The sequence below is a fragment of the Chiloscyllium plagiosum genome, chromosome 12 (genome assembly GCF_004010195.1).
Source record: "Chiloscyllium plagiosum isolate BGI_BamShark_2017 chromosome 12, ASM401019v2, whole genome shotgun sequence".
In the NCBI taxonomy this organism is placed as follows: domain Eukaryota; kingdom Metazoa; phylum Chordata; class Chondrichthyes; order Orectolobiformes; family Hemiscylliidae; genus Chiloscyllium; species Chiloscyllium plagiosum.
This window is the reverse complement of record NC_057721.1, coordinates 78161731-78175839: the sequence shown is the minus strand read 5'-3', so window position 1 is coordinate 78175839 and position 14109 is coordinate 78161731. Positions and strand designations below refer to the sequence as shown.

Genomic DNA, 14109 nt, shown 5'->3' with positions numbered 1-14109 from the left:
TAAAGACAGAAGCAAAAAACTCATTTAGGGCTTCCCCTACCTCCTCAGACTCCACACACAAGTTCCCTATATCCCTGATCGGCCTTACTCTTTCTTTGACCATTCTCTTATTCCTCACATAAGTGTAAAATGCCTTTGTGTTCTCCCTAATCCGTTCTGCCAAGCCTTCCTCGTGCCCCTTCCTGGCTCTCCTCAGACCATTTTGAGCTCCTTCCTCGCCTGCCTGTAATCCTCTAGAGCTGAGCTTGACCCTAGCTTCCTCCACCTTATGTAAGCTACCTTCTTCCTTTTGACGAGAAGCTCCAGCGCTCTCGTCATCCAAGGTTCCTTTATCTTACCCCTTCTTGCCTGTCTCAGAGGGACATATTTATTCATCACTCGCAACAACTGTTCCTTAAACAGTCTCCACATGTCTATAGTGCCTTTACCATGGAACAATTGCTCCCAGTCCATGCTTCCTAACTCATGTCTAATCGCATCATAGTTGCCTCTTCCCCAATGAAATATGCTCCCATTTTGCCTAATCCTCTCTTTCTCCATAGCTGTGTAGAATGTGAGGCAGTTGTGGTCACTATCACCAAGATGCTCTCCCACCACAAGATCTGATACCTGCCCCGGCTCGTTTCCGAGCACCAAGTCTAGAATGGCCTCTCCCCTCGTCGGCCTGTCAACGTACTGAGTTAGGAAACCCTCCTGAACACACCTTACGAAAACAGCTCCATTCAAAACTTCTGCTCGAAGGAGGTTCCAATCAATATTGGGAAAGTTAAAGTCACCCAATACAACAACCCTACTACGTCCACACTTTTTCAAAATCTGCCGACCTATGCTTTTTCAATCTCCCTGCTGCTATTGGGGGGCCTGTAGTAAACCCCTAATGAGGTGACTGCTCCCTTGCAGTTTCTAATTTCCACCCATGCTGACTCGGTAGGCAGATCTTCCTTGACTGTGGAAGCTTCTGTAGCTGTGATACCCTCTCTGATTAGTAGTGCTACACCCCCTCCTCTTTTTTCCCCCCTCCCTATTCTGTTTAAATGTTCTAAACCCTGGAACATCCAGCAACCATTCCTGCCCCTGAGAAACCCATGTCTCTGTTATGGCCACAACATCATAGCACCAGGTACTGATCCATGTTCTAAATTCATCACTTTTATTCCTGATACTCCTTGTGTTAAAGCAAACACACTTTAACTGATCCCTTGGTTCCTTCCCAGGAAAATCCTTCCCTCTAGCTGGCCTACCTCTTACTATTGCCTCATCTGCATCAACTCTCACCTCCGGTATACAGCTCAGGTTCCCACCCCCCTGCCATACTAGCTTAAACCCTCTCGAACTACTCGAGCAAACCTTCCACCCAGGACATTGGTCCTCTTCCAGTTCAGATGCAACCCGTCCTTCTTGTACAGGTCCCACCTTCCCCAGAAGGCATTCCAATTATTTACATATCTGAAGCCCATCCCACCTACATTATTCCATGTACGTCCATATGTCTGTCCAATGACGACTTAAATGCACTTAAACTTGGCGAATCTACTACCGTTGCAGGCAAAGCATTCCATACCCTCTCTACTCTCTGAATAAAGAACTCAGAGTTCTATGCGCCTTAACTACTCATTGCGATAGCAAGTTCAGTATTAAGCAAAAGGCAGAATTTTAAAGGTGTACATGAATAGAGGGAGCTGGGAACATGTGTGTAAAAATCATTAAAGGGGGAAGGATACATTGAGAACATAGGTTTTACGAGATCCTGTATATTAAAGATTAAGGTAAAGAGTAGAAAAGCAAGGAAGGAATGATGAGCTTTTGCAAAACCTTGGATTTACCTCATCTGGATTATTGTGATCTGTTCTGAGCAGCCTGTTGTGGATTTAGAAACCTGCAATTGAATCTTCTTTTGTCCTTTTCTAGTGTAAGGAGAATAACACCAACTTCTCCAGTCTATTTATGTAACTATGACCCTTTATTTCATGGACCCTTCAAATTTTATTATGTTTTATGGTAACATGTAAGACCCGGGGGGATTTGAGAGATATAATGTTCGTCCAAAGGGTGTTGAGACTCTGGAATAGAGAGTAACTTGAGTGGAAACTTGACCACTTGCTGAGCGCTTCAGAGACCATCTCTGGGACACCCGCACCAAACAACCCCACTGTCCTGGGTCCAAATACTTCAGCTCCCCCTCCCACTCCTCCAACGACATGCACGTCGTGGGCCTCCTCCATCGCCACACCCCAACCACCCGAAGCCTGGAGGAAATACACCTCATCTTCTGCCTTTGGGCCCTCCAACCACACAGCATCAATGTGGATTTCACGAGTTTCCTCATTTTCCCCTCCCCCCACCTTATTCCAGTTCCAACCTTCCAACTCAGCACTGCCCTCATGACCTGTCCTACCTGTCCATTTTTCTTCCCATCTATCCGCTCCACCCTCCTCTCCAACCTATCACCGTTACCCACACCTTCATCTACATATCTCACACTCAACCACCTTCCCCCCCCAGTCCCAACCCTCCTCCTTACCCCCTTGGCTCACAAGCCCCACTCCTGATGAAGGGCTCTTGCCCGAAATGTTGATTCACCTGCTCCTCAGATGCTGTGCTTTTCCAGCACCACGCTCTCGAACCTTTAAAACATTATGAGCACTTGAAATGTTATAATATTCAAGGCAATGGGCCCGGCCGTGGAAAGTGAGATTTGTGTAGATGGATCAGTGTAGAAAGGTCAGCACAGACTCAATGGGCTAAAGCCCTGCTCTGTATTGTATGACTCTGTCTATTTGACATATTCCTTTGCTGTGCTGTGGTAGAAATTGAACGAGCATGCCGCGGCTCTCTTTGAGTCTGGAGATGACCAGGACGTAGAGGAAGGACTCACCACCATGAATGAGTTGGTCGTTCCCTGTCTGCCGCTGTTATTGGTGGATGAAATGGAAGAGAAAGACATTGTGGCTGTAGAAGACATGAGGAACCGATGGTGTTCATACTTGGGGCAAGAAATGGAACGTAAGTTTTTCTTCATTCGTGCATGGAATACAGGCAACACTGGCTAGGCCAGCATTTATGGCTCATCTCTAATTGCATTGCATTGGATTTGGAATCACATGTCAGCCAGATCAGGTAAATTAGGCAGATGTCCTTTCTTAAAGGATGTTAATTGGTCTTCTATGACAATGATTGCCATTAGACTTGTTTGTATTCCAGATTTCTGTTGAATTGAAATTTCACCATCTGCCATGATGGGCTTAGAATGCCTGTCCCCAGAGCATTTGTTTGAGATTTTGGAATGCTAACCCAGTAACATTGCCACCATGCCTTCACCTCCACAAGGATTGTTGAATGACCATTGAGCTATCTAGATGTGAAGATTGCCGCAAAGAGAAATGCAAGAGGTTCAGAAGTAGACTGAAACATATTGAGCTAGATTTTTAAAAACTTCTTAAATTGAAGCAAGTTATAATTGTTAATTATCATTATAACGAACCTTTTTTTATGTTTGAACAGGAGTATTTCAATTTATTTTGAAGGGATGGTTATAGATTGACACAGTCTCATTTCTCATGTTGAAAATATCTAGAACAAAGGAGCACAGATGTAAGACCAAATATAGGAGATGTGCAAGAGCATCCTTGTTTCAACAGCAGGTTGTGAGGCTATGGAACACAAAAGGACAATTAGCGATTGAAGCAAAGAGCTTGTCAACATGTAAGAAAGATTGAAGGAAAAAAGAAACTCAAGAAATAAAGAAACAATGTACCAGGACTACTTTTGCAGAAAGATGAACAGCATTGTAGACTGGTTGGGCTGAACACCCTCACCATTCTTGGCAATAGGTGAAGAATAGTGTGAATAATCAATACAGGAAACCACAGTTGGTTGTCACTTTTATGAATTATTCATAATCTGGAGTCAATGTCAAAGTGTTCGGGTTTACGACCAGCGGAAAGGAAAGCTGGTTTGTACAAATTCACAGGGCCTTGGGGATGTTGCAAAATGATGTCAAGTTACTTTGGAGACAACAGCGAAGGCAGGTACTCGTTAACTGGAGTAGGTACTCGTTAACTGTAGCACACTAGATGGAAACTTTGGTTTTATACTTCAAAGCATAGAATTTAGAGAAATAGGTGTTAGCATTGGACTCATATTAGGGTCTGCTTAAACTGTGGTTGGTGCATTTTTGCACAGGCTATCGATTAGCTCAGTTGCCTGAATGGCTGATTTGTGATGCAGAGTGATGTCACCAGCACAGATCCGAATTCTGTAAAGGCTGAGGTCACCATGAAGACCCACCTTCTCAACCTCACACTTTGCCTGAGGCATGGTAACTCGCTGGTTAATCTCACTACCAGTCTACTCTTTCTAATGAGGGAGCAGTCCTATCATCTTCTGGAACTCTGGTTTTCCTTTCTGAGGATACAAAAATAGTAAAAAAAAAGACGCAGTCAACATTCGGTACACCTGACTTTACTCAAGGCATTACAAATATCTGTGGTTAGTGCTGCTGCCTCACAGCACGATGGTCTTGGGTTTGATTCCAGCCTCCACACTGTCGGTGTGGAGTTTCCACATTATCCCCATGTCTGCGTGGGTTTCCTCCAGATGCTCTGGTTTCCTCCCACCATCCAAAGATGTACAGTTTAGCGAATTGACCGTGCTGAATTACCCTGTGGTATCCAGGAATATGCAGGGTAGGCGGATTAGCCATGCAAAATATGGGGTTATGGGAATAGGGTGGGTGAGGGATGGGTGGGATACTCTTTGGAGGTTCGGTGCAGACTCAATGGATTGAATAACTTGTATCTGCACTATAAGGATTCTGTGAACATTTTTCTCCAACTGCTGTCTAAGGGTATTTTATTGAACATAAAAATAAATACTTAATTCAACACACAGATCAGAGTGGGATCTGTTATGGACAGTCTGTGGAAGACTCAATAGGAAGAATGAGTGGAGTCACTTATTTATTGGAAGATGCAAGTCTAGCTAAGGTAAAGGAATGAAGGGCTTTCAGAGGACAATATATTGGTATGGATCAGACCAAACTCCCTCAAAATATATTAAGGGGATAGCTTAACCTTTTCTTATTTTAAAGATAACTGTAAAGTGTTGTGTTCCAGATGTTATTTGATTGGCTAAACTACTCAACATTAAGCACAACATACTTTATTCATGCACTATAACTAAAATACAACAAAAGAAAGAAGAAATTGGACTAACTTAACTCTTGGCGAATTTACAGAATAATAGATTATTTTACGACTGAACAGGAAGTGTTCTCATATAGTAACATCCCACAAAAACACTCTAGGAAAAAAGCAAGTTAAAAAAAATCGATTACCTCACAGGCAATTCTCCAGTCCAGGCGGAAAGCCATCGAGAAGAATCTGAGAGAGAGTAGCAGGGAGAGATGTCCCATAGCTTCCAAACCCACCTTCAACACCCCAACAACTGAAAATCTAAAAACCAAAAAATCCTGGTTCTGTGAGAGGTTTTACCACACCCATTCAGCCTGCTTCTATTGTTCCAACTTTTAAAAAAAGCCACGGCCTGAGAAGCTGTTTACTCCAGTGTGTCTGCATGGACTGCTCAACACCTCTACGTCTCTTCAAAAAAGAGGACAAAATGCACCTCTTAAACCCATAGTATCATTTCAATATTAATCATTAAAAGTTGCACCACCTGCTAGCAAGGCCTGAAAGAAAGCAAACCAAATACTCGGCTTTCTTTTGGAGGGGTATAATTATAAAGAAGGGAAGTTGGATCGATTCTGTATTGAACCTTAATTATACCACTTAGCATACTGCCTATAGTTCTGGTTGCCATATTATGAAAAGAACATAGAAGCATTGAAGAGGGTGCAGAGAAATTTACAAGGATAATGCCAGAATTGCATGGTTATATAAATCAGGAAAGGATTGACAGGGTGGATGGCTCCTCTCTTGGGAAAAAGGCAGCTGAGGGCGGACCTACTAGATTCCTTTAAAATGATGAAGTGTTTAGACAGGGTGGATACAGAGAAAATTCCACTTGTGGGAAAGAGGCCATCAATACAAGATAGTCACCAAATTCAGAAGAAACTTCTTTACTGAGTGTGGTGAGAGTATGGACGTCCCTATCACAGGGAGTGGCTGAAGGAAGCATATAAATATGTTTCAGTGAAAGCTAAACAAATACGTGGTGAAAGTAGGAATAGAGGATGGCTGTGATAGATTTAAACAAGAAAAAAGCAGAGTATTAACATTAGTATGAACTAGATGGGCCAAGTGGCCTAATTCTGTGCCATATATCCCATGTAATCTGTATCTCCTACATGACCTAATTAGCAAATACATTACAAATAATATGTGTGAATGTCAAATTTTCTTTCTATAGTTAGTGGTTAGTAAAGTTGCAATATAAGGAAGAGTATATTTTTAATGAGATGATAGTGAAGGGAGGATTGCAGAAGATGAAAAGAAGGTTTTTTTTTAAAAAGTTGGGGGAGACTCAAATTCAAGTGTTTAAAGCAAAATGGGAATTTGATGAATGAGTAGCCAACTGTTTCATTAGGAAGTGGGTTAGAAGCCATGGGTCAAAATTTAAACTAATTGTTGAAGGAATTAGAAGGGAAATGAAAATATTTCCCACCCAAAAGGTTGTTAAGATCTGAAAGAATAAAAGAATCAGACTTAGGACTTTCAGAAAAGCATTTGGATGTGCATTTTAAGAAATCTAGTTAATAATGACAGAACTACATGAGGTTGTTCCTGCATTGTGACACATGAAGTGTGAATTTTATAGCTCTTTAAATTTTTGAGTATTTAAAAATTTCTCCCAGCAACAAAACTTTAGCTTAAATGATTTGGGGTGGCACGGTTCCTCAGTCGTTAGCACTGCTGCCTCACAGTGCCAGTGACATGGGTTCAATTCCAACCCCAAGCGACTGTCCGTGTGGAGTTTGCACATTCTCCCTATGTCTGTGTGGGTTTCCAACTGGTGCTCCCATTTCCTGCCACAGTCCAAAGATGTGTAGGTCAGGTAAGTTGGCCACGTCCATAGTGTTAGGTGCATTAGTCAGAGGGAAAATGGGTCTGGGTGGTTTACTCTTCAGAGGATCGGTATGAATTTGTGGGGCTGAAGGATCTGTTTCCACACTGTGGGGAATCTAATCTAATAAAAGAAATCAAAGGTTAGTTTATTACACAACTATTTATGAAAGGTGCTAAGTAAAAAAAAATGGAAAACTAGTTGCAGAAATACAGTTTCCAAGATTAAGTTAGATATGGATAAATGCAAAGATGAGGTTAAGACCAGTCTAGTACTTTTACTTGCTTGAAGATTTTTCTTTCCAGGGTGAAGGGATTCAAAAATTGAAATCAGATTCTGTAGCTATAATGGCTTTAGGAATTGAATGTTGGAGGTTGATGCTCACTGTAGTAACAGCATTTGCAGATTGCAGAACTGTAGCTGGTTTCTGAAAGCCCTTTCCTCAAACTCTCTTTTACCTAGAGCTCTCACTATGCTATTGTTTGAGTCTTTCTTGATGGTCTAATTAAAATGATGTCTCAGCCCGTTTTGGATGGATCAAACCTTAAACTGGCAGCTATCCTAAAACTTCTATACTTCCACATTAGGAAGTATGTCATACTTCCATATTAGGAATTTGCTGAGGTAGGAAGAAGCCATCTATACCCTCAGAAGACATTGCAAATGAGATTCCATTTGCCTTTGCTGAAATGTGCATTGAATTTCTCGGATTACTATGTGCTGTGTCATAGAGATGAAGAGAAAGATCGAGCCTTATAGTTTTACTGTTATGAATCTATTTTCTTCTCTCTGCTCTGCCACAAAAGCTGTTGCCTGAAATATAGCTCCTTTGTGTATTCCAATGTCTAACTGCATTGGTTTTCCCAAACTGGATAATCTGCAGGGAACTTCCATCCCAATCTGTGAAATTTCCAGAAAGGTATAAATCAAACCTTAAATGGCTGGTTAATTTAAGTTCACATTTGATGCTATTTAGTGATGGTTTCACAAACTGCTGCAGTTTGTAGTCAATGCTTGCTGCAACCATCTTTAATCAATGTTTGCACCTCTTTTAAAAACATTTTACAATCCATGAAAAGCCTCAGGTATGAAAAATCAGATAGCAGTTGAAAATTGATAGTCCATTTTTAGCACTATCCTAACAGTGTTTTGAAATAGAAAGCTTTCCTAACCAGTTATGAATTATCTACGATTAAAATAGTTGAGATTCTCAATGGATTGTAAAGATTCGAGAACACTTCTCACAAAGGAAGCCATAAAGGCCAACAGCATTATTTTATTTTCTGTTTTTAAAATATTACTAAATTTTTATATATTAAAGCAAATCTTGCCCTTGGCTGCAATTATGGGCAAGTTCATTGCCCAGACATTGTGATGTTTGTGAGGCATGCTATTTACTGCTGACTGATCTGCTATTTGCAAGTAATCAGAAGTATAAGTCATAGGTAATAAAATCTTCAGTCTGTAGGAAGACAGAGAAGGCAAAATTAATCTCAGTAATCTCAAGGTGCGAAGGTCATAGGATTGTTATATGTGTTGCAGAGCAGTGAGTGTAAACTGCACTCAGATGATGATAAATAGCAAAGGATATGGAGCTGAAAGAGGGAAGGGGTCCTTCCCTCAAGTATTTAACATAGAAGTGAACAATTATAAATATTACTGAAAGATTCTGACAGGAGGAAGTGGTCTAAACCCACTCATGGGAATCATGATTAGATTAGGTTACTTACAGCGTGGAAAAAGGTCATGCGGCCCAACAAGTCCACACCGACCCTTCGAAGAGCAACCCACCCGGACCCATTCCCCTACATTTACCCCTTCACCTAACACTACAGGCAATTTAGCACAGCCACTTCACCTAACCTGCACATCTTTGGACTGTGGAGGCAACTGGAGCACCCGGAGGAAACCCACGCAGACACTGGGAGAATGTGCAAACTCCACACGGTTGCCTGAGGCAGGAATTGAACCCAGGTCTATGGCACTGTGAGGCAGCAGTGCCAACCACTGTGCCACCGTGCCGCCCATGATCAAATGTAATCAACTGATGAAGTGGTTAGTATGCAGGGGAAACCAAAGTGACCAGAGATATTTACACGTCCTGGTTAAAGCCAGACATTCTGATCTTATTTTGAAATAAATACTTTGTTGCTAATGATTAAGAGAGAGACTTGTATTTCTCTCGTATCTATCACATGTTGAGAATTCCCAACTTATTTGACGACCAGTAAAGAACTTTTTAAATGTGGTTGGTATAGAAAACACAGGACCTTTTCACAAATGGCTGTATTTCTTCTAGTGATATTAATTGACATGTATGATAAGGTTGGCCACTTTTGAGAATCTTCTGCTTAGGAAAGGAGCACTTGATTTGGAGAACCTAAAACAAAATGGATTCTTGGGTTCAGATTGCTATCCAATAATGGGTGGCCTGTTGGCTCATTGATTAGCACTGCTGCCTCACAGCACCAGGGGCCTGGGTTCGATTCCACCCTTGGCAACTGTCTGTGTGGAGTTTGTGCATTCTCCAAGTGTCTGCGTGGGGTTCTTCCCACAGTCCAGAGATGTACAAGTTAGGTGGATTGGCCATGCTAAATTGCCTGTAGTGTCCAGGGACGTGCAGGCTGGGCAGTTTAGCCATGGGAAATATAGATTTACAGTGATAGGATAGGGGTTGGGTCTGGATAGGATGTTTCTCGGAGCGCAGTGTGGACTCGATGGGCCGAATGGCCAGCTTCCACAATGTAAGGATTCTATGATAAGGAAAGCCTGAAAACAATGGGTCTATAACTCTCTGAAGTTTAGAATCATAGGATGTTTTCTGATAGAAACAGTACGTGCCTTTACATGTCAAGATGTTTCACAGGAGCATTCTGAAACAATATATGGCTTTGAGCCATATGGAAATAAGGTCAGGCGATGAAAAGTTTAATGAAAGAGGTAAGTTTTAAGGAGTGTCTCAACAGGTGAAAGCAAGGTGAAATTGCTTATGGATCGAATTCCAGAGTTTAAGGCCTAGCTAACTGAAGGCACAGCCACTAGTGATGAAATGATTAAATTTGGGCATCTTCAAGAAGCCAGCATCAATTGAGCTCAGCTATTCCTGCGACTTGTGAGACTAGCTGAGTTTACAGAGATGTGGAGGGGCAAGGTGGTGGAGGAATTTGAGAATACGGGTGAGAATTGTAAAATTGAGGCCTTGCTCAAGCAAGAACCACGGACCTTCTAAGATCAGGTGATGGTTGAATGCGATGTGCTTGTGAGGTCATAGGCAGCAGTGTTTTGGATAAACTAAGCTTTATGGATGGAGGAATAAGGAGACCAGACACAGCAGGGTGTTGAAAGAGTTGAGTCCAGAGAGTCTGAAGGCATGAAGGCAGCAGGTAAACTCAGATATGGGCTGTGTTATGGAGGTAGAAATGGGCAGTTTTAGCAATGATGCAAAAACATGGTCAGATATTTATCTCAGGGTCAAATATCCCACTACGTTTCCAAAAGTATAGTTTCATCTGAGATGGTGGACAGGGAGAGGAATGGAGTCAGTAGTTAGGGACCGTGTAAAATTCTCAGTTTGACAGGGTAATAGCTGAGTGGTTGGAGAAACTAGAACTAGAGGGTCATAGAAGTAAGGCAAGGTTTCACCATTTAGGACTCAGGTGAGCAGAAATTTCTTCATGAGGAGAAAATAAATCTTGGTAATTCTCTACTCCAGAGAGTTGTGGATGGTCAGTTGTTCAGTTTATTGAAGGTTAATTGATTTTTATGAATCACTGAATATGGCATAGAACTAGAAAGCTTTTAGTCATCTGATTGAATGGCCTACAAGAGTCAAATATTCCAGCCTTGCTCCTGTTTTTTTTTTGTTAGCATCTTTCTTTGGGATAGGCATGTGGATTTGTTGTGACAGCCTGAAAATTTAGAGGAAGCCTAGATTTAACAGGTCAGTCAAAACACTGTCTGCCTGGATCCAATACAAAATCGTTACAATGTAACTTAACCACAGCTATCTATTTCAGAGACCATGGCTGTGGTAATAGTGCTGGCAGTTTAGAAAGCAGGGGTAGAATGGGAGTCTCTCTCCACCCGAAGCAAATGCGCTGGGGGCAATATTGAAGTGCCAAATGAACAAAATACTGGAATCACTCAGCAGATCAGGCAGCATCTGTAGAGAGAGTTAGTGATTCAGCTCTGAGTTCTTGTCAGAGCCAGGTTAAGTTGGAAATCTTTTTTGTATTCAGTCATTCATGTCAGTGTGTTGGCTGGGCCAGCATTTATTGCCCGTCCCTAGTTGCCCTTGAGAAGGTGGTGGTGAGCTGCCTTCTTAAACTGCTGCAGTCCACCAGCTGTGGATTGGCCCACAATGCCATTAGGGAGTGAATTCCAGGATTTTGACCCAATGACACTGAAGGAACAGCGATATGTTTCCAAGTCAGGATGGTGAGTGTCTGGGAGGGGAACTTGCAGACCATGGTGTTCCCATGTATCTGCTGCTGTTGTCCTTCTAGGTGGAAGTGGTCTTGAGTTTGGAAGGTGCTGTATAAGGATCTTCGGTGAATTTCTGCAGTGCATCTTATAGCACACCCTGCTGCTACTGAGTATTGGGCGTGAAGGGAGTGGAAGTTGTGGATGTAGTACCTTCAAGTGGGCTGCTTTGTCCTGGATGGTGTCAAGCTTCTTGAGTATTTTTGGAGCTTCATGCAACCCAAACGTGAGGAGTGTTCCATCATGCTATCTGACTTGGTAGACAGATTTTGGCAAATCAGGAGTTGAGTTACTCACTGCAAGATTGTTAGTCTCTGACCTGCTCTCATAACCAATATATCTATGTGGTTAGTCTATTTGATTCCCTAGTAAGTGGTAATCCCTAGGATGTTGACAGTGGTAGATTTGATGATGGTAATGCCATTGTGAATGTCAAGGGACAATGGTTAGAATCTCTCATTGGTCATAGTTGTGGGCGGCACGGTGGCACAGTGGTTAGCACTGCTGCCTCACAGCGCCAGAAACCCGGGTTCAATTCCCGCCTCAGGCGACTGACTGTGTGGAGTTTGCACGTTCTCCCCGTGTCTGCGTGGAGTTCCTCCAGGTGCTCCGGTTTCCTCTCACAGTCCAAAGATGTGCAGGTCAGGAGAATTGGCCATGCTAAATTGTCCGCAGTGTTAGGTAAGGGGTAAATGTAGGGGTATGGGTGGGTTGCGCTTCGGCGGGTCGGTGTGGACTTGTTGGGCCGAAGGGCCTGTTTCCACACTGTAATGTAATCTAAATCTAATAGTCTGGCATTTGCGAAGCGCAAATATTACTTGTCACTTGTCAACCCAAGCCTGGACTTTATTGCATTTGTCTGTGTACTGCTCCTGTATCTGAAGAGTTGCGAATGGTGCTGAACATTGTGCACATATAGGCGAAGCAGCTTGGAATGTCTGACCATGTTATGTATGCTCTATAAGTGCACAATGTTGTTATTGAAAAGTGCACAAGCATCAGATTTGGGTTTTAGGATTGGTATTGAGCAGACCTGCAGTGGTGCTGCTCACCTGAGTCCTTCAGGGTGAGCCTCTGGATGGGGAGCAAACTGAATGGGAAGCCGTGTCATATTTTGTCGAAAAATGAATAACCCTTTCCCTTTCTCATTCCCCTTTCACAGCCAACCTGCAAGAGAAGCTGACAGACTTCCTGCCAAAGCTGCTGGATTGCTCGACTGAGATCAAAGCTTTCCGTGAGCCACCGAAGCTCCCTTCTTTCTCCACGCACGAACTTTGTGAGCGCTTTGCTCGTGTGATGGCGTCTCTCAGTCGAACCCCCGCAGACGGCAGATGAAAAGAAACACAGAGTATCTTTTTCTTCTCTCTTTTTTCGGGGAGCACGTTACAACCAACAAGGACTTCTTTCATTTAAGTCTTTTTTGTTCTTTCCGTTCTGAGATATAACCCTCACCTTCCCATCACAGAGTTTGCTTGCTGCTGCTGCTATAGATTTTACCCATTTTTTAAAAAATAAAATAAAAAATTAACTTAACTGCAACCAAGGCGTCTATTACCATGAATGAACTTTTAAACGGCAAGACTGACAGTGGACACAGCTCAGTGTGCATGATGCTTTGGACCTGGTCGGAGGAAATGGTGACGTTGGAGGAGCGAGAGAGGAAAAAAAAGAGACTGATGTTTAAATTAAGAATTTGGAACGTTTTGAGGCAAGAGATACCCCTCTTTATCTTTTGCATCCCTGCTCCTGCCACCAGGTTTCTGTAAGTCTGTTAACTCGCCACGCTATCAACTTTTATTTTAGAAAAAAGAACCTCAGTTCCAGCTGATGAATTTTATTCTTTCCCCATTACTCTTAATGACAGCCAATAATATTTGGAGGTGTGGGTGCCGACTTTCCCAGCATTCCCTCTACCCCCCAAACCCCTCTGTTCCCCCCTGAAAATGACGTCATGAGGCTTGTTAAGGAACTGAAAGAATAAAGTTTTATTTATGGCTATTTTTTGATGTAATGACAAAACTTCTGATGTTCTCTGTGTGTTTTTTTATAAAAATATCTCTGTTGCTTTGATAGTCAAGTGTGAGAAGTAAGTGTTGTCAACCCTTTCAGAATGGCCCTTCCGTCTCAGGGATTGAAGGTTAATTTCCAGAATACTTCTCCAAGGAAGAAAAGTCAAGGGAAACGTCTGTTAAATTAAATTCTGCTTCTTGTTTTTCCTCCTGCTTTTCGTGAGCACTTTATTGATTAAGCTGGAGAGGGAATGCTATCACCCCCTCCTGTGGAAAAAGGCCAGGGTGATCAGATGAAGGTCTTCAAGGTTAAGAAGAAAGTCAATATAATACACATAGAGAAGCGCAGGAGGCCAGAATAAGAGGCCATCAATAAAGTACAGTCACTACTAAGTCCATAAAGTGATTAAGGAGAAGCTTCTTTTCCCAGAGATTACTAGGATGTTATTGAAGCAAAGTAACATAGATACATTAGGGGGCAGCTTGTTAAGTACATAAGGACGAGAGGGACAGGCTAGTGTGAGGTAATGTTGAGATTTGTGTGAAGCACCGGGCTGAATGATCTGGTGATCAATTCTGTGTAGCCATCTGGATG

General features: G+C 42.4%; 1 protein-coding gene across 3 annotated transcripts in view; it reads left to right on the top strand.

The window, feature by feature from the left end:
* The window catches only part of usp25 (ubiquitin specific peptidase 25), a 209958-nt gene extending 196434 nt beyond the window's left edge, over window positions 1-13524 (top strand). For all 3 annotated transcript variants that reach the window (XM_043701415.1, XM_043701414.1, XM_043701413.1), the window contains 2 exons: window positions 2808-3003; window positions 12668-13524. In XM_043701415.1, coding sequence (XP_043557350.1) covers window positions 2808-3003; window positions 12668-12840 — 369 coding nt within the window. In that variant the 3' untranslated portion in view covers window positions 12841-13524. The remainder of the gene's footprint in view (window positions 1-2807; window positions 3004-12667) is intronic.
* The last annotated feature ends 585 nt before the right edge of the window (window positions 13525-14109 follow it).